The sequence below is a fragment of the Mytilus edulis genome, chromosome 2 (genome assembly GCF_963676685.1).
Source record: "Mytilus edulis chromosome 2, xbMytEdul2.2, whole genome shotgun sequence".
Taxonomy (NCBI): Eukaryota; Metazoa; Mollusca; class Bivalvia; order Mytilida; family Mytilidae; genus Mytilus; species Mytilus edulis.
Window position 1 is genome coordinate 43,363,168 of NC_092345.1, and position 18,248 is coordinate 43,381,415.

Here is an 18,248-nt window from a genome sequence, read left to right on the forward strand (position 1 = left end):
TATATTAAGCTTTGAATAATATCCATTTTGACCAGACTAAGACTGACGTTACAGTTTTGTAGAAGTGTCCACGGGCTGTTAATACGTGACGGGCAATTATCAACCAAGTATCTTGGTTCTTTAGGCTTCTGGACCGATTTTACGAAATCTCAAATTCAGAAATGTATCTCCCTCGTGCTTTTGTTAGAGACTGGCTTTACGTTTAGTACTTTTCGATTATACCAGCCTTTTGGCGTTTAAATAATCTTTTTGGTTTTCAAATACATGGATCTCAACCATCTCTCCATATGTATTTTTTATATAGTAAAATGCAATTATGGGTACTGACGTTGTTTATCATCTTAATATTATGTTACACTATTTTTTTATTTGTCTCTATGAATATTGCTTTTACTATTTGGTCTGTTTTTATTGGTATCCATTTGACGTGGCTCGGTACATCCAGTCATTGTATTGGATTATTGTTCTATGACAATTCTAGTATTCTTGTCTTTCATTTTTGCTAATGTGCTTTTTTATATAGATTAGACCGTTGTTTTTCCCGTTTGAATGGTTTTATACTAGTAATTTTGGGGCCCTTTATAGCTTTTTGTTCGGTGTGAGCCAAGGTTCCGTGTTGAAGGCCGTACATTAACCTATAGTGGTTTACTTTTATGAATTGTTATTTGGATGGAGAGTTGTCTCATTGGCACTCACACCACAACTTCCTATATCTATTTGTCTAGATATATAAAGGATTAGGTATGATTGCAAATGAAACAACTTTCAACAAGAGACCAAATGACACACAAATTAACAACTATAGGTCACCGTAAGTATATATGCATTTTAGTGTTTCTTTGATACATATGACGTTGCTCTGTACTTATACATCCCGTTATTGTGCTATTGTAAAACATGTTTGTATTCTTGTCTTTCATTTTAGTTTTTGTGCATTGTCTATATGCCTTTTCATCTTTATAGATAGATGACGTGGCTCTGTACTTATGCATTCCGTCGTTGTGTTATTGTACTATGGTAATGTTGTGTATTCCTTTCTTTTATATTTGCTATTATTCTTGGTCTATATACATATTTGTTTGTTTTTATATTGATTAAGATTATAACTCGATGTTGACAGCTGTATCCCTATTTTTGACATGTTTACCTTTTATGTCTGTTTGTTTTGTCCACACCTTGTTGTCTATATAATTGAGTATGATGCGACTGTCAAATAAGTGTGAGGTTTAGCTAGCTATAAAACCAGGTGTCATTCACCATTTTGTACATAATGAAACGGCTGTACCAAGTCAGGAATAAGACAGTTGGTTTCCATTCGTTTGTTGTGTTTTAACGTTTGATTTTTCCAGTATTATTGTGATTTTACTTTTTGATCTGTTTGAGCTTTTGATTTTGCCATTTGATTAGGGACTTTCCTTTTTGAATTTTCCTTGGAGTTAACTGTCTGTGTCACTTTGTACAGCTCTTCAAAAAATTGCTTGACAGGCTTTGTGACGACAAATACGTTAACACGTCCTTAATAACTTTGACCCGGTCATTACTTCTTTCTTTTTTTTTGGTACTGTTTCATACACAGTATTGGTGTTCATACTGTCTGTGTCACTTTGTACAGCTCTTCATAAAATTGCATAGCAGGCTTTGTGACGACAGATACGTTAACACGACCTTAATAGCATTGACCCGGACATATCATGGACATGAATGAACCAACGATAATATGTTATAGCCGAACTTATCAAGTCATCTTCACGTTCGCAGTTGTTTATACTATGCAAAGTACACATAAGTCAAATTTGAATTTATATATATATTTTTGGCTTGAAGAAAAATTGAAAAGACATAATTTGTCGAAATGTTGTCCCGTGCAAGAAAACTGTTATCGTTTTAAATGCTTTATAACATTCGAGTCTACAACTATTTTGAAAAACTGTTAATCCATACAGGTATAATCAGCACGATTACTTCGGAATTCAATCGAGGCATGAAAATACGGATATAATTGTTATATAAATTTGCAGTAATAAATATCCTCAATGATTTATGTCTACTCGTATCTTTACAAAAATACAAAATTAGATCTTGAAAAAAGATCTTCCATATTCTAAAGTTAAAAAAGGGAATTAAACAGGAAATGTTTTGGTGGTTTTCCTGACAAGGTTTTAGATAGATGGACAAATCAGCAAAGGAATAATCTAGCTGTTATCATCATCAGAAATAGTTGATTATTATGAAATTGGCTAGTCCTTTCATGTCTCTTTTGGTGTTACGGCTCCTAAAATATTCAAGTACTCATACATCTTGAATGATTTCAAACCGATCAGTTCAAATCCAAATTTGTTTAATTCTAAATTAAGAAAAACAATACAAGGACTTTAAGAATTTCACAATCCAGTGTAAACTGTCTGTTATCAAAATATATCATTCTTTAGAATCGTGCGTGCATATGAACCAACATTAAAACGCACATTCCATTTATAATTAGATGATCTTACAGAACATCGCAGAAAAGAAAGAATTTAAATAAGAAGACTGCCAAATACGTCTTATTTAACTTTAATCACGTTGCCTACCTATTACGTCTTTTTGTGATAATTTTCATTACAGAAACTTATGTTCTAATCTTCTCAAAATAGATATTACCAAGGAAACATAAGAAATTACACGGCGAAGAAGAAAAGTCTGAAAAATGGTTAAACGACGAGTCTAAATAAAAGTCCAGTAAACAATACTAATGGAACAAACTACTCAGCAATCATTCAATAGTGTTTTACGGTTTCAACCAAATACGAGGTCAAAGAAGGGTAAATTTGGTCTAAAATAACTTCTTTTGAGGTCTATAGCTTAAAAGACAATTTCACGTATTTGTTTAATAATCACGAACAATAGCATTTCTAGGGGGAGAACAAAGAAATTGAACAATGAATAGTTACAATTACATGCAAGTTCTAGGATGATGAAATTATTATCCTTTTTCGAGGAAAACCTAACTTAATCGCAACTCCAACCTTTTATACCATCACGTGATTAGCGTACACGTTTTTTTTTAACTTAAGGATGTTTGCTTTTCATGTTTTGGAATTTTTGTCAGGTTTTCAAATTCCTCTGGTTTTATCCATTTGAATGCCTTAAAACATTTTGCCCATGGACCCCAATTTTTCTTTTTATGAATCTTTTATATGTATAATTATAAACCATTTGTAAAAGTCTTATAAAATCTTATTTATTTTTTGATAGTTTTTGAGAACTTTAACTGGTCAATGATATGAAAAATCAAGAGAGAACATTTTCCCGCCAAAACTCCAATGGCTAATATCTCGAAAACCAGAACATTGACCCCTTTATTTTTTTTGCTTTTTTGATTCCTCAATTAATCCCCTTTCAATATATTCTAGTTTTTATGGAAAGTTATTTATTTTGAAACTGAGCAGTAAACTTCCTCAAAAGAACGGAAAAACTATGAACAAGAATCTTGAATGACTTCACCAGTTTTTTATACAAATCAATCAGTCGAAACTGCAATTATCATAGTTTGAGTTGTAGGAAACTTATCGTCCGATACGAGTTGGTTGACCGTTATGGAATAACCGTTTCACAAATGATATCGCATATGTTCCTTAAGTCGTAACTACAATCCCCTTCCCTTTCATGAATGTGACCTACCGAATTAGACTATTTACCGGATTTGTCATCAGATAAGCAACACGAAGGGTACAACATGTGGAGCAGAATCTGCTTACTCTTCCGGAGCACCTGCTATCACCCCTAGTTTTTGGTGGGGTTCGTGTTGTTTATTCCTTAGTTTTCTATGTTGTGTCATGTGTACTTTTGTTTGTCTATTTGTCTTTTTCATTTTTAGCCATGGCGTTGTCAGTTTGTTTTCGATTTATGAGTTTGACTGTCCCTCTGGTATCTTTTATCCCTCTTTTTGAAACAATTTTGTTTTCTAGCATTGATAAATCTTTGGCTTTAACCACACTGTTCGAGATAGACATCACACAACAAAATAAATTAAATTAAATAAAGAGACAAACACGTATACTTTAAAGAAAGATGATTGAACATATCATATATCAACTAAAATTAACACAGCTGCTTGCATTTACATTGGTAATTAGTTGCATGATCGTCTTACGTTCGTGTGTCCTTTTTTCATTATTTATGATATCAGCGATAAAATGGCTACTTAAGTTATTCCACTTTATGGTATTAATATAGGTGATGAAATTATAAGGACTTTGCGTTCGACAAACCCATGCTTCTGGGATTGCAAACAACGATTGCATGACTTTCTTTAGAAATAATATCGGTCTTTCAATTATCTGCTTTCCGTATAGTTATATTGATTACATATGTGGGTGTTTGTATTAAATATATCAAATCCAGTTCTTTTTCAATACACTACAAGTTAACAATCCAACAAATACTTACAGTAGTACAATAATTGATTTCGACTAATCACTGTATATTCATGATATTTGACACGTTATATTCTATAATAAATGTTTAATGTACAATTGAAATAATTACGAAATAGGTGATTTAACTAAGATACCAATTTTCGAAATAAAACAAGTACCTGTAGCAGCGATATTTTAAACCCAAAGTACCGTATAGCGGGTTATTTTTGCGGGTCTAAAATTTCGCGATTTTCATTGAATTAGGTATACGAATTAATTTAGCGGTTATTAAGTTGGCGTTTGCAAATCTTTTATCAATGCATGTGCACTTTTAAAATTGGCGGATTTGATTTTGGCGAGTTTGTTCTATCCGCGAAGATAAGCGAAAATAACCGTTATACGGTATTAGAGAAAGTTTCTCGATAAGGGAATTAGGGACTGCAATGCCATATGGTTGCAATGATAACGTCAAAGGAGTCGGAAATTTGTCAAGTCCTACCTGCAGTGATGTTAATGTAATGAGTTTATGTAATACTACCTTACGACAACAACGTAGTCGTGGGCAAAAAAATTACCATCGGCCTAATGTAAAAAAAAGTCTTCAAAATCTAGATCGCCCTCTGGAGGCTTTAATGACATTCTTTCACATCTTCATCATCATTTAGGGTTACAATACATTAGTACTTAAAAGAATCACTGCCTGTTAATTTTCTTAAATGTTTGAGAGATTATGCGCTTGAAAAAGAAGGCATCAAAACATGTTCTTCAATACACAGACTTGTCAGTATTATTTGTGATGTAGCTCTTTTCCGTCTTTTCAAACCAGTAAGATCGGAACCTTTATATGAGGAAAAGAGGAAATTCCTTCCTGTTCACTTTACCAATAGAGGAATTGATGCAATCAACATCTGCAACGCTCCACATCACAAGGAGGTAACAACTAAAATTCCTATTTATTTTCAAAATCAGTCTGTTCCTATTGTATTCTACAGTTACACCAAAACCATTGCACCCAAAGTATTTAACTACAAACAAGCATTGCGGGACCTTGATTTAGAACAATACATTAAAAAAAAACTCTGACATGTGACTGTTCCCACTAGCCTTATAATTACAGCCCCTCTGGCCATGTTATTACTGGGGATCTAAACATAATTCAACATGAAATCTCCGAAAGGTGATTTCTCATGGTCCTAAGTTTAGAGATCCCCAACACATCAATGAGAACCATAACATCAAAACAATTATGGATTCCATTGAGGACTACGCCAGAGCATGGGCTAAAGGAGAAGAAGTTAAACTGGACACTTTGTCAGAATGGGTCAAAACTATCAGGTCTCTGATAAAACGTCGAATTTATAAGTTGATAAACTGTGTGAATGATCGACCAAAGTCCGTTTTCAGAGACAAAGAGGCCGTGAAATGTCTATCATCTCTTCATGATAAGTATGTTGTTGTTCCTGTGGACAAACTTTAAATAATATTGTCTTTGTATGTAAATCGTATTACTATGAATGTCTTGTAAAAGAATTAGAAATAAATGAGCACTCATGTAATCCCACATACAAAGACATATCATTTGACAAAGATGAGATTTTGGCAAATCATAAGTCCTTCATGGCTTCAATGAACATAACTTTGAACAACAAATCGGAGGACTTACCTAGTTTGTATTGGATACCTAAGCTTCACAAAACAAACAACGGTACAATACCGGCTTATCTGCATGTTCCACTAAATAATTGTCCATTATATTGACTAAAACTCTCAGCAGTGAAAGAGGGTCTTCAGAAATACTGTGAAACTGTAGTGGTATTAACCATATTTGGATTCTTAATATAAATTCTTAAGAACTTCGGGATAATTTTAAATCTCGGTCTGTTTCTGTAATTAATTCTTACATAATTTTGATTTTTTAACCCTGCATACCAACATTCTCCATGTGAAATTATAATTGTTTTGAATATACATTGAACGATAAAATTCCTATGTGACGTTTACATTTTCTGACACCAAACACGAATGTGTTTTTTAATTTGATAGATGCTTTTTGTGCTTTTTGTGCTTATTTGTAAATGTTTGTTTGTTTTGAGATTGTAACACAGTGATGACTGCTGAAACCATATTTTTGACTTTTTTACCGATTATATCTGTTTTGTTCACGCATCGTTGTAAATATAACGGAATTTGATGCGACTGTCAAACAAGTGAAAGGTTTAGCGCTATAAAACAAGGTTCAATCCAACATTTTCTATAATTGAAAATGTCTGTACCAAGTCAGGAATATGACAGTTGTTGTCCATTCGGTTGATGTGATTTGTCGTTTGATTTTGCAATTTGATTTGGGACTTTCCGTTTTGAATTTTCCTGTAGTTCAGTATTTTTGTGATTTTACTTTTTATATGAAGTTGTATTTTGGTAATATGTTAATTCCAATCATTTTTTAAAAATCTATATTTTTGATTACACATTGGTGTCATTATAATGGAATTATAAATCCCTGTCTGTACCTAGTCAGAAATATGACAGTTGTTTTCTATTCGTTTGATGTGTTTCAGCTTTTAAGTTTACCATTTCATTAGCGACTTTTCGTTTTGAATTTTCTCGAGAGGATGGTACATTTGTTATGTTACTTTGTATTGCTGTTTTATTTCTCCCCAAATGTATCACTAACAAAGTAATCAACACTTCCATGTTGACATTAATTATAAGTGATATTATCAGAGTTATGAATTAACTGGTTACAAAACTTATTTTAAATACATATTTAGATCTAACTGAACTTTACAGAATCGGTGTTCAAATCTCACCAATCCATATTCATCAAGAAGATACAATTCAAGGTTAGAACAGTAACTCTCAATGAAATGCATGGATTCCAATAGGAGTTGATGCGTCAACATGTTAATGTCTTAAGAATAACAAAAATCCGTACTGTTGTTTCTGGGTAGATTAAGTTAATTTACAGATAACCGTTTATTATTTCTCCCAAAAAAGAAAGTTTACATTTTAAAATAGAACGTAAAGAAATACCATATTTTCTAGATCCTCCATTTTTTTACTCCTATGATAATAAGAGATTTTCTGATAATGTTTTAGTACAATCATGAAGGAAAGTATTCTGCAAAAATTCATTAGACAGCGAATTTAAATACTTTAACAAAATGCAGGTTTTGTTTTAAATTGGACGAACGGTCTTTCAATTTACTCAGCATTTAGGTTCGAGCAATTATATTTTATTTAGGTCGTGTGTGAAGACATGTGTTAAAACTAACATCACCTATCAGTTCAAATGATAATTATTTGTTAAGGCGTTGCTTATATTATAAAGCGTTTATTCATATTTACCTTAGAATTAGCTAATGCGGTGCCATTGTAATAATATACTTGATTAATTACTAAGGACTTTAATTTAACCGACATATGTTTTCTATGACTGCAAATATTCTTTCTTGGTTTTCTTTTGAAATATAATCGGCTTTTATTAGTAGTCTGTTAGAAGTAGTAAATTATTTTTTTATTTACAGGGATGTTGTTTAATTATTTTTCTAATTGTTCGGTTAGTCCGATTAGTTTTATATTTTACAATTAATTATCTTATCAGATACTGACAATACTACAATAGTGAATTCCGAATAACGGCTTCATATTATTCATATTTGACAAATATCATTTCATATAAAATAAATTGGAGAGCATATTGGAATATTTACCGATGCAACGGTGAAAATAATCAACCGTGTTACATAACAAAAAATGATTATTACACTGATAGATATAAGGCTTTATCTCAGAAAGTTGTTATAGCGCAGTTTTCGTAATATTGCACGCTTCCAGCGGAATTCCAGCAAAATAAATACGTTAATATGATTAGAATAATGAGAAGGACTTTGAACAAAATTTATATCCAAATAAACAATTCAACCAGAAAGGACGACGTCGCTTTAATGAAATAAATAGAATTGTTTTTGTACTTATGACTGAAAAGATTGTTGAACTTTGTACAGTTGAAGTCATGTAAACATTATGCTTCACCTCTGTTCTGACATATATCTCGTGGGAGATTGTTAAGTTTTTCAAACAAACAAAAAATGACTTGCAATATATTCAGCCTTGTTATTGACAACCTATTGTTTAAGTAGCACTAATTGGGTTGTTTTATTGTTGAACATATCAAACTGCTGATTTTACTGTTTTTGACTTTTTTTGATTTTTATAAATTGTTTGCTTATATGATTAATTAATTTGTTTTTTTAAACAGTTTTATCTCCTTTGTGAGACAGTTTGAACTTTGTCAATTTTGGGGTATAAGCGGATAAATGACCTTCTGCTGTTGTCTGCTCGATGGTCGGGTTGTTGTATCTTTGACACATTTCCCATTTTCATTTTCAATTTTATAGTCATTTTAAAATTACTCAGCATCTGCGAGGACATCAGTTGTGTCTAGAAACAATATCTCAAAGGAAGTCCTAAATATACTTTGTTATAATACAGTTACATCAGAGTGGAGTGCGGGGTCATCACTTTGTGTATTATTTTTTTTTTTGGACTCGTAAACATTTTTTTTATGTAAATGAGTAAATATAGTATTGTATGAAAATGAAACAATATCACAGCCTTTTCCAGTATATGCAAACCCAAACGCAATCATGTAAAAGCTTCTAATTGAAATAAATATAAATCACAAACTTTTTTTTAAACATATATCTGATACAGGCAAAAGATACGACAAATCAGAGATCTGATATAAAAGCACACTTAATATGTAAAATTGTGAAGTAAGTACTTTATGCAATTCCTTAGATATCGTTGTTTCAATACGAAATTCATGTTTTTTAACTTCAATAACTTATTTTTTTAATTGTCATTTTCTATCATGTCTGCATTAACGCATGTATCGTACATGTAATACATTCCTTATATCGTGTTCTATAGATTTCTGTTTTAGGATTTGCGTGTCATGATGAAGGAGTTTTTACAAACAATAATATCATATGCGATTAAATATCTCTTTACGTCTTTTTCTTGGAATCAAATTATTTTTACGGAACGGCATGTTTAAGAAATCGGTCTAATAGATTTTTTTTTATCGTTCATAAAATAAAATAATCATATCATCGTTATACTGTTTTTGCTATAAGCAAAATGTATGTTCGAAAAGGTCAAATTCCTTTTTTTCAATGCAATAATCTTTTAATGAAATTAATGTTTACAATTTATCATTTAGTCAAATAAAATTCGTTTTTGCCGGATTATATGTGGAAATTGAATTATCTTGTTGCTTTTAACGTTTAAATTTAATATTGATAACAGACTTACAAAGCATTAACCAGACTCGAAGCTTTACGTATTTCAACAATTTTGAATGTATTTAGTATGGCAACAAGCTTGAATTGTCATGGAGAAAATAGATTTCAGGGTTCAGGTTTGAGTTTTTGGCTTTTCACAGTTTTTATTTAGAGCATACCTCATTATGTCGCGTTGGTTGTTTTTTTTTTTACTGATACTCGTGTTGTGAGCATGTCACGGTATGATACACAAGTCTCAATGTACTTTAAATGCTTTAATGTAGAATATCATGTTCATATATTCTAATATCAATCAGATTACCACCAGGTGACGCATGCAAATGCATTTGTTCATAATCACTTTAAAACAAAACAACGACATTCAATATGTACCAAAGTTTGCAATGTATATTATTTAGAAAAAGTTTCATTTAATATACGAACACACAAATCTGCCAATTGTATTTAAATCTGTCTTATATGTCATTCCTAAATATTTACATTAATCACAAAGGTCTCAATTTTTCAGATAAGCATTTCCAATCTCGACCAAAGTCACGATTTTTGAAAATTTATCAGTAAAATCAACTGTAAAATATCAGCAGGGACAGTACCAGTAAAAATGAATTCCATAACGTTTTATCACTTTTGTGTTGTGTTCACTCAAGTGTTATGTTACCAACCGGTGGAAAAGAGACTTCTTTTAACAGACCCTGATGTGATTATGAATGAACTGACCCGCCTACAGCTACGGATATCACAACAGGACGCTAAAATAGCAGTATTAGAGAACACCGTAGGTAAGAGATGTAATATATTAAATTGAATCAGCCCAGCACATTTGTTTTCTTCACAATATAAGATTTGATATGTGAAATTGAATCAGCTCAGCACATGTTTTCTCTTCACAATATGAGATGTAACATGTTGAATTGATTTGATCATACGACTGTGTGCTTTTTCACTAGTGAGGAGAAATATTTTTCTCACACCGGTTGGGAAATGTGAAAATAGCTCAAAATTAGAGAATTATATATCACTAACCAATCGTTGTGTTATAGTTCATAAAAAGTGAGCAAAATAAATTATAAGATGTTGATGAACATACAGCACAGTATGTTAAAAAGATACTGTATATTGCAGGGGTTAAGTATACTCAATAAAACTACATTTGGCGAATTGTAATAGTCGCGATGGTTATGCGAGACTGGGCTTCATTAAAAGATACATTAAGAAATAGGACACAATCAGTAAATTTTTACTCTTTCTTGTGTCTAAATATCAAAGATATGAGTGTAATGAGTAAAGACACGTCGTATGTGTGCTGTTGGACGTTAAACGCAAACATAAGAAGATGTGGTGTGATGCTTCGAATCGATAACAATTGTTCTTTCTCATACATTTTTAAATGAAAATTTGTAATCGTTGTACCCACTGTTAAGAAAAAAGGTTAATGTTAAAAAACAATGAGAAAATTAAATAGTCATCCTTGTCGAATATCCTTGTATGACGTCGTTCTCTGTATCAATTCAAAGAGATTAAATTGATATGGAGCAGATATAATTTGAATAGTATGTACCTTAATTGGCAAACACTGAAGATTTACAAATTAAAAGGCAGAGTATCATCAATATATCTGAACTCGAATCTGAATACTTTTGCAACATATTTTATTTTAACGTCACTGGGATAGTTTTGTACAAATTCGGCTTCATATAAATGCACAAATAGTTTCCAAGTTGAAGTGCACGAATAATACACACTTGAGTATCTGACTTTCCGTTGAAAGATCAATTTTTATACCAAATTCGATAAACATATTCCTGTTCTAAAGGTAAGCATTGTGAAAATATCAATATCGTCTTCAGTGTGTTTGTCAGATTTGTCATGACTTAATAAACAATTTTTTTCTGCGTAAAGACATGTTGTGAATCGTGTGATTACGTCATATAAATGTATTAACATTGTGTATGAAAATAATCTATGCTTATAGAATCAACTTAAAGTTTTTAAATCAATAATATCCGACCAACTTATTAACAAACACTGAGTTTACCCTTTTGTTTGCGAACTCCGTGGAAACAGGTACCGTATAAAATTATTTTTTTATTCATTTCAAATCATATATGCCACTGTATAATAAAAATTAGTAACCGATAAAAAAAATGTATCGATGAATTATTATCACATGGTATACATGTACATGTATTTGTTAAAGACAAAAATAACGAGCTCTTTACTCAATGCTCTTCCACTTTGTACTTGTTTGGCTTTTTAAATTTTTGGATCTGAGTGTCACTGATGAGTTTTATGTAGACGAATACGCGTCTGGCGTATTTAATTATAATCCTGGTACCTATTTACCCCACTGGATCGATGTCACTGCTGTTTTGTCCCCGAGGGTATCACCATCCTTGTAGTCATAAGAAAAAACTTTGATTTTTTTCAAAAAAAACTAAGGATGTTCTATCCTAGGAATAGATTACCTAAGCCGTGTTTGGCACAATTTTTTGGAATTTTTGGTTCCCAATGCTCTTCAACTTTGTACTTGTTTGGCTTTATAACTATTTTGATCTGATCGTCAATGATGAGCCTTATGAAGACAAAACGCGCGTCTGGTGTATTAAATAAACTATAATTCTGGTACCTTCGATAAATATCTTTACTTTGCGTTCGACATTTTTATTATTTCAGATTATAGATGCATGATTAATATCACTTGCATACGACGATTTTTGCTTTAGTTTTAATTTCAGATTCGAAATGTCTTTCATTAAGAAGATCTTTAAATATAACAATCAAAGAATTGAATGCTGTGCTAAAATAAAAAATTTTAAATCAACTTTGCTTGAAGAAAATGCAGCGTTAGTGTATGGATTAAATATTTCAATGCTGTGTTTTAAAAATAATCTGTTGAGATGAAATTCATCATTCAATGAATTTAATGCTCCGTGCAAAATGTTAGGGCCCTTTACTTTTTCTGTTGACTTTCTATGCCGTTATTGGTCCATCAAAATTATTGACCGAAAATATCGCTATCAGTTTGAATGTCATTTGACAATTTAATGAGGACGTACTTTAGATTTATGATATTGTGTTTCAGATTCTGGGTCTACATACACCATTTGGGGACGGAAGGCGTGTCCATCAACTGCAACAACTTTGTATTCAGGTATTGTATTAATTCGCATGCATTGGCTATATGAAATATTGAAGACCGTTTTGAATTGTATAAGTAATTTTTATACTATTATATTCAATTTTACTTTGCTTTGACCTGTTGTTGTATATTTGTTAGATTGATTGCTTGATTTTTGGTGCTTAACGCAACCTTCCCCACTATTAGCTTAATAGTGGTGGCCAGTTTTCAATGGCGAGTATTTATTCTGGGGACTTATTCTATCTGCCTTTCTATATTTGCAGGAGGGGACACTTAATATTCCGTGTGTAAATAAGTGCTTGAATATTTGGCACTTGACGTCACATAAGATATCAATCAATTAAGTAATCAATTAGGAATAAGAAATAAGCATATAGAAGTGTAAAGGTGAGTTGAATTAACTATATCAATCATATTATTTCTCAATATGGAAATTGCATCTCTTAACTTTAATGCAACTGTCAATCAAATAACCACGCCTATCAACAGAACAATGGACTATTAGATGTAATATTAGTCAAATGTCAAACAACCAACGCACACATCTAAATATATATCTATCTATGCGTAAAAACATTTTTTTTAAATATACAAGCATTCAAATGGAAGGGGTGAAGCATTACCTAAACTGAACTGCACTTTACTGCACGATATACGAGCTGCGAATGAAAATATATCTGATTAATTAGATTAATCTGTCAGAACTTATTAATTTTTGTCCACAATATACTTCTTTGTACGATTTTACAATAATAATTTTCTTGAACGTTGTTTGAAGGATATGCAGCAGGTGGCAATAGTGGTCACGCCGGATCAGCAGCTGAGAGTCTTTGTCTTCCACCCGATCCTGAATTCAATCGGACAAAGATTACAGCTGGAGCAAGTCACGCAATAATATATGGAGCAGAATACTATTCCAGGAATTTTTTCAGTCCGAATGGAGAGGATGTGCCATGTTCTGTTTGCCATAGTAAATCTTCTGCTGTTCTAATGATACCAGGAAGGAATTCGTGTTATCATGGATGGAAACCAGAATATTACGGTTATTTAGCATCTGGTCATTATGCAGACGCTGGTGCATCTTCTTATATATGTATCGATATCAACCCAGAGAATTTGAATGGTGGTGAAAAAGACGTTGGTGGTAGGAATTTCTTTCCAGTCATAGTTCAATGTCAACCTCTGCAGTGTCCACCATATCACCAAAATTATCCCTTAACATGCGTTGTTTGTTCAAAATAAAATTCGTTTAACTTAAATTCAGATCATGTTTTTTTTAAAGCATAACCAAAACCAAATACTCAATACCTCGTTTTTATGAACTCTGTATGCAATGTTACTGTGAGGCACAAAATCCTTATAAAAATCACGTGTAGTGAGTACAACTTACTTTCAATTGTTCAGTTCAGACAGCTTCGTCGTAATATTTTTCAAAAGTGTATACAATTATCAGTTTAGGATATACTCGATCTTATTGAACTGAGATTATATCCTACTGGTAGAAATTAATAGTACATTTCTCAATGTATATCACATATTTCAAATTTTATCTTTATGACTGCAATTAAGATAATTGAAAAAAGTCTATGTTTTCAGAATATCATAAAATGTACAATTTATTTTTTCAAACTTCATCATGGTACATAGACACACATTAGCGTGCCATTAATTGCCATTGCAGCGCCATAATACCGGACAATTAAAGGGCATTTAGTTTTCTTTCCGAACAAAATTTTGATATATGGAAAATGAGTTTTGAATTTGACCGATATCATTTTAGCTCACCTGGATCAAAGGGCCTACTGAGATTTTCTCATCACTTGGCGTCCGTCGTCCGTCGTCGTTTACTTTTACAAAAATATTCTCCTCTGAATCGGAACTACTGGACCAAATTTAACCAAACTTGGCCACAATCATAATTGGGGTATCCAGTTTACAAAAAAGTGTCCGATGATCCGGCCAACCACCCAAGATGGTCGTCATGGCTAAAAATAGAACTTAGGGGTGAAATGCAGATTTTGGCTGATATATATATATCTGAAACCAAAGCATTTAAAGCACACCTGGCATCGGTAAAATTGTTTATCAGGTCAAGATCTATCTACCCTGAAATTTTGAGACAAATCGGAGAACCCGTTGTGTTGTTGTGTTACTGTCCCTGAATTGGTAATTCTATGGAATTTTGCAGTTTTTTTGTTATTATCTTGAATATTATCATAGATAGAGATAAACTATAAACAGCAATAATGTTCAGCAAAATAAGATCTACAAATAAGTCAACATGACTAAAATGGTTAAGTTTTTGTTCTTTCATACTCCCGTAGTAAATTTTTTAACAATTTTCGTAAATTTTTGTAATCTTACAAATATCTTCTCCTCTCAAACTACTAGGACAAATTTAACCAAACTTGGCAACAATCATCATTGGGGTATCTAGTTTAACATAATGTATCCGATGACCGGCCTGGCCCGGCCAACTTAGACGCTACCATGGCTAAAATAAAACATAGGGGTAAAGTGCAATTTTTGGCTTATATCTCTGAAACTAAAGCATTTAGAGCAAATTTGACAACGGGTATAAATATTCAACAGGTATAAATTTATCTGTCCTTAAATTTTCAGACGAATCAGACAATTCGTTGTTGGGTTGCTGTCCCTGACTGGTTAATTTTAAGGAGATTTTGTATTTTTTGGGTATCATCTTGAATATCATTATAAATAAAGATAAACTGTAAACAGCAATTATGTTCAGCAAGATAGGATCAACAAATAAGTTTACATGACCAAATGGTCAATTGACCCCATAAGGAGTTATTGCCCTTTAAAGTCAATTTTTTACATTTTTTCGTAAATTTTTGTAGTCTTTTATAAAAGCCTTTTGAAACAACTGAGACACAATCTTAACTAGGGTATCTAATTTTAAAAATGTGTCCGATGACCCTGCTTGACAACCATCATGTCAGTCATGGCTAAAATAGAACATAGAGGTAATATCTCTGAAACTAAAGCAAAAGTATAACGATTGCGTTATGAAGAAATAAATCCTCAATTAAAGGAAATGCATGAGAATTTACATGTAGAAAACAGTGGGCTAAAACAATTGGAAAATTCAACAAAAGAAGTGAAGGAAAATATCCTGGAAGAAATAAATAGACATTTTATGGATTTAAGGATAGGTGTTAACACAAATTTCAAGACATTAGAGAGAATATAAGAGGTAAACAAGACATGTTCTGAAATGAAAGGTATGTTTGAAGCAAGATGTACACAAACTGTTACACAGTCTGATAACAATACACAAAGTATGATAGAAAAAGAGTCTGGACATAGTATTGAAAAATACAAAAACAAAAACATACAAAAAGTGGATTTATGGGACATAGGATCATCAATTGTGAAGGACCTTGATGGTAAAAAAATGTACAAGAATAAACAAGTGAAAATCACTATTTTTAGAGATAAAACTGTAGAGGGAGCAACAAAATTTGTGAAACTGGGAACAGTACATGTTAAAAATGTTTTGCTACAAATAGGATTAAATGATTTGAAACAAAAAACACCAGATGATGTACTACAAGAGGTTGAATTACTTGTTCGTGAACTTAAATCTACTCTACCAGAATCTACAGTTGTGATCGGGGAACTTTTACCAAGATATTATCTTGGTGACCGAAACAAAGCTGATGCATATAATGAAAAAATTGGTCTATACAATACTTTACTTAGAGACTATTGTGTTGATACTGGGTTACACTATGTACAATTTGAAAATATGATTCATTGAGATTTCTATGATGGTATTCATCCAAATTTTAAAGGTGTAAAGCTTTATGTCAGATGTGTTAAGGAAATTTTAAACCCACTGTTATCAGTTAGATATGATAAAAATTATCCAAGGTCCTTCAACAATGGCTATTCAGTGAGGTCAAATTATGACCAGAATAGAAGTGGTTACAATAAAAGAGATACAAATGGATATCAGGGTTACAGACAGGACAAACATAACTCTTATAATAGATATACAGAGAATACAAACAATGGATACACAGATAGTACAAACAACAGATATACAGATAATACAAATAACAGATATACAGATAATACAAATACTAGTCACATGCACATGAACAATGATAGGGATAACAATGATGTACAAAATGTTTGAATACATGTTTAGTGGAATGAGAGATAGACATTATTAAGTAATAAGAAATAAAGATTTTTTTGTTGACATTTTTAAATATTTGATTTTTGGTTAAACATGTTAATCTAGGCAAAATAGATAAGCCTAAGAATATTTGTAAGAAATTAAATTTTTTAATATTTGTCATATTATCATGTAGATGTATTAAAAGAAATATGATAGATATTAAAATGTGTATACATATAATATACCTGGGATCAGTTAAAAATAAGAAGATTGGTAAAATTGGATAACTGAGATCAAACTGACAAAAGAGAAACTTAAAAGTGTTATTTTATATGTTAATTGTTTACCATAAATCATAAGGCAATGACAGATTTACCATATTTAATATATATTAAAAAAGCAATTCATAAACAATCATTTTAAAGTTGGAATTCAACATGTTTAATCAATATATATTTGGATGTAAGTGTAAAGAAATAATTTTAAAACAGAAAATAGAAAAGAAAAAACAACATTTTTTACTTGCTTATTCAAAAATTTTGAGTTATCTTTCTTTGTCCTCAGATATTGTTTAAATGATGACATATTGTTTATTGCTTGATATTTCTTATATGTACAAATGTATGGTAAATGTTTTGAAATATGAATATATCATATATATGACAATGAAGAGTTTTATATTTTAAAGATAAACCAAAGTCATCTTCTTAAGTCAATAATTGACAGAAGAAAAACTCAAATTAAAACTATAACAATGAAACTTATAATGATTTATTTTCAGACCATTTATTTATTTAGTTTACAAAAAACATTTTTTTTACAAAAAAAAAGGAAGGAATTTGATCATGGGAACTCATGAGAATAAACGCTATTTAACTATTTCTGCTTGGAATGTGCGTGGCCTTTGGGACAAAATTCAAGATGATTTTTTTATAGATAAAGTTCAAGGTGACATAAATATATTACTTGAAACCTGGAAAGGGGAGTGTACAGATTATAAAATATCAAATTATAATACTTTCTCAAAAATACGCAAAAAGAAAAAAAAGCACGTCGACATAGTGGAGGAATTATTGTCTATTACAAAAAAGAAATAGCAAAAGGTATAACCAATATTAATGGTACAAAATCACAAAATAGATTATGGCTAAAACTTGAAAAGAAATTCTTTGGTTTCAAAGAAGACTTATATTTATGTGCATTATACATTCCCCCTATAAATTCAAACTATTTTGAAAATGATTATAGCTTTT

General features: G+C 31.3%; 2 protein-coding genes across 2 annotated transcripts; both read left to right on the plus strand.

Moving 5' to 3' along the window:
- The first annotated feature begins 10,249 nt into the window (after positions 1-10,249).
- On the plus strand, positions 10,250-14,104 carry LOC139510566 (uncharacterized). The gene is made up of 3 exons (XM_071297128.1): positions 10,250-10,485; positions 12,789-12,857; positions 13,624-14,104. Exons 1-3 carry the CDS (start codon positions 10,308-10,310, stop codon positions 14,085-14,087), a joined length of 711 nt encoding a protein of 236 aa, XP_071153229.1. The 5' UTR covers positions 10,250-10,307; the 3' UTR covers positions 14,088-14,104.
- A 1,979-nt stretch (positions 14,105-16,083) lies between these two features.
- LOC139510856 (uncharacterized) lies at positions 16,084-16,629 on the plus strand. The gene has a single exon (XM_071297396.1). It carries the CDS (start codon positions 16,084-16,086, stop codon positions 16,627-16,629), a length of 546 nt encoding a protein of 181 aa, XP_071153497.1.
- Positions 16,630-18,248: the final 1,619 nt, after the last annotated feature.